This window comes from Sinocyclocheilus grahami, unplaced genomic scaffold, assembly GCF_001515645.1.
Source record: "Sinocyclocheilus grahami isolate Dianchi unplaced genomic scaffold, SAMN03320097.WGS_v1.1 scaffold3039.1, whole genome shotgun sequence".
NCBI lineage: Eukaryota > Metazoa > Chordata > Actinopteri > Cypriniformes > Cyprinidae > Sinocyclocheilus > Sinocyclocheilus grahami.
Window position 1 is genome coordinate 17,774 of NW_015508208.1, and position 1,456 is coordinate 19,229.

The window sequence follows — 1,456 nt, forward strand, 5'->3', positions numbered from 1 at the left end:
GAATTTTAACAGCACTGAGTTTAAAAAAATAATAGCACGTTTTGTATTTCTTCATCCCAGTGTCAAGTGAGACCTTACAGTGTACCACTTCCTACCTAGTCTAGCATAAATATGGCTGAGAACTCGAGATGGTTGCACTCTGATGGGGTGGATGTCTGCCACTGTCTCCACATCAATCCCATTCCTCTGCAGGAGTGCCTTAATATCCTCATTCTCAGCAAGGATGGACACTTATCAGAACAAAAAAAACAAACATCAGGGTAAATTTCAGCCATGCAATGCATCACATGTGCCATAAAGAATTGAGTGCAACACATATTAAAACATACCTTGTACAACAACATCTGGTTTAGGGATGGTAGAGAACCTGCGGTTTAGAGGGTCTATTTCACCAGGAGCCAAAAAACCCTGAAATGGAAAGGAGAAATTTGAGGTGTATTCCATACTTTCTCTAATATAACTTGGTACAAAGCTTTCAAAGAACTATAGCAAAGATATGACTTTTAACCTCTCACCTCTGCCAAAAGGTTGCCCAGGACATAAAGGGACTGTCCCCACTTCAGAGGGCACTTTCCCATTGGGATCCTCTCCACCGTGTGTGGATTAACATACTCTTCATCCACCTGAAATAATAATAATAAAAATATGTTATCAAAAGTATATAAAAAAAACTAATTTCATCTAAATTAAATCTGAATTCTCATTAATCCAGTGATATTTAATTGCTATACAGATCAGATTTAAAAAAAAAAAAAAGTTTAGTTAGTTAGGAAGAGATTTCTCACCTTATCTGGAGGAACACTATAGAGTTCAGGCAGCAGCCGTACCCCATCTTTTTGTTTGATCATGATACCTTCCAGAGCTTCTCGATACTCCTGAACCTGAGAGGACAGAAACATGAAAATACAGCCTGCCTGTATCTGCTGCACAACCTTATTTTTTAACCTCTAGAAAGTCTCATTCAAGCGCCGTCTTTTCACTATTCTTATCTTTACACTTTGTCTTTTGTCTCTACAATAGCAGCCAGAAGGCACCACTCCACTTATGGCTGAAATAAACTACATGACTTTTACAATCTGAACACATTTTAAAACACTAGGCATCCTGTACCTGAATATTGTATATTGTTACAAAACTATATACAAACTGCATATATTGTTACAAAATTGGGCATCATACATAAAACTCATGCAGAAACATACACCTCGTTGCTATGATACGCATCACAAATGAAAACAATGGGTGTTCTAAAGTCAGTTCAAAATATCAAACATATTTTATATCATCTGACTGGATGGAATCATAGTCTGATGCTTAAAAAAAAAATCTGTGAAATCGGTCAACTTCAACTGACCATAATCTGCATAGTATTTTGTGATATTAGTATTTTTAGCCACATACTGAAATTAAACTATAGTGGGGAAAAAAAGTATTTAGTCAGCCACCAATTGTGCAA

General features: G+C 36.5%; 1 protein-coding gene across 1 annotated transcript in view; it reads right to left on the minus strand.

Annotated features, from left to right (window-relative positions):
• LOC107575950 (phosphorylase b kinase regulatory subunit alpha, skeletal muscle isoform-like) overlaps positions 1-914 on the minus strand; it is a 13,846-nt gene extending 12,932 nt beyond the window's left edge. Inside the window, exons 1-4 of the mRNA XM_016262253.1 lie at positions 786-914; positions 516-623; positions 330-408; positions 91-230 (exon numbers count right to left, since the gene is read on the minus strand). Of these exons, the coding sequence (XP_016117739.1) occupies positions 91-230; positions 330-408; positions 516-623; positions 786-899 (441 nt within the window). The 5' untranslated portion in view covers positions 900-914. The remainder of the gene's footprint in view (positions 1-90; positions 231-329; positions 409-515; positions 624-785) is intronic.
• Between the last annotated feature and the right edge of the window lie 542 nt (positions 915-1,456).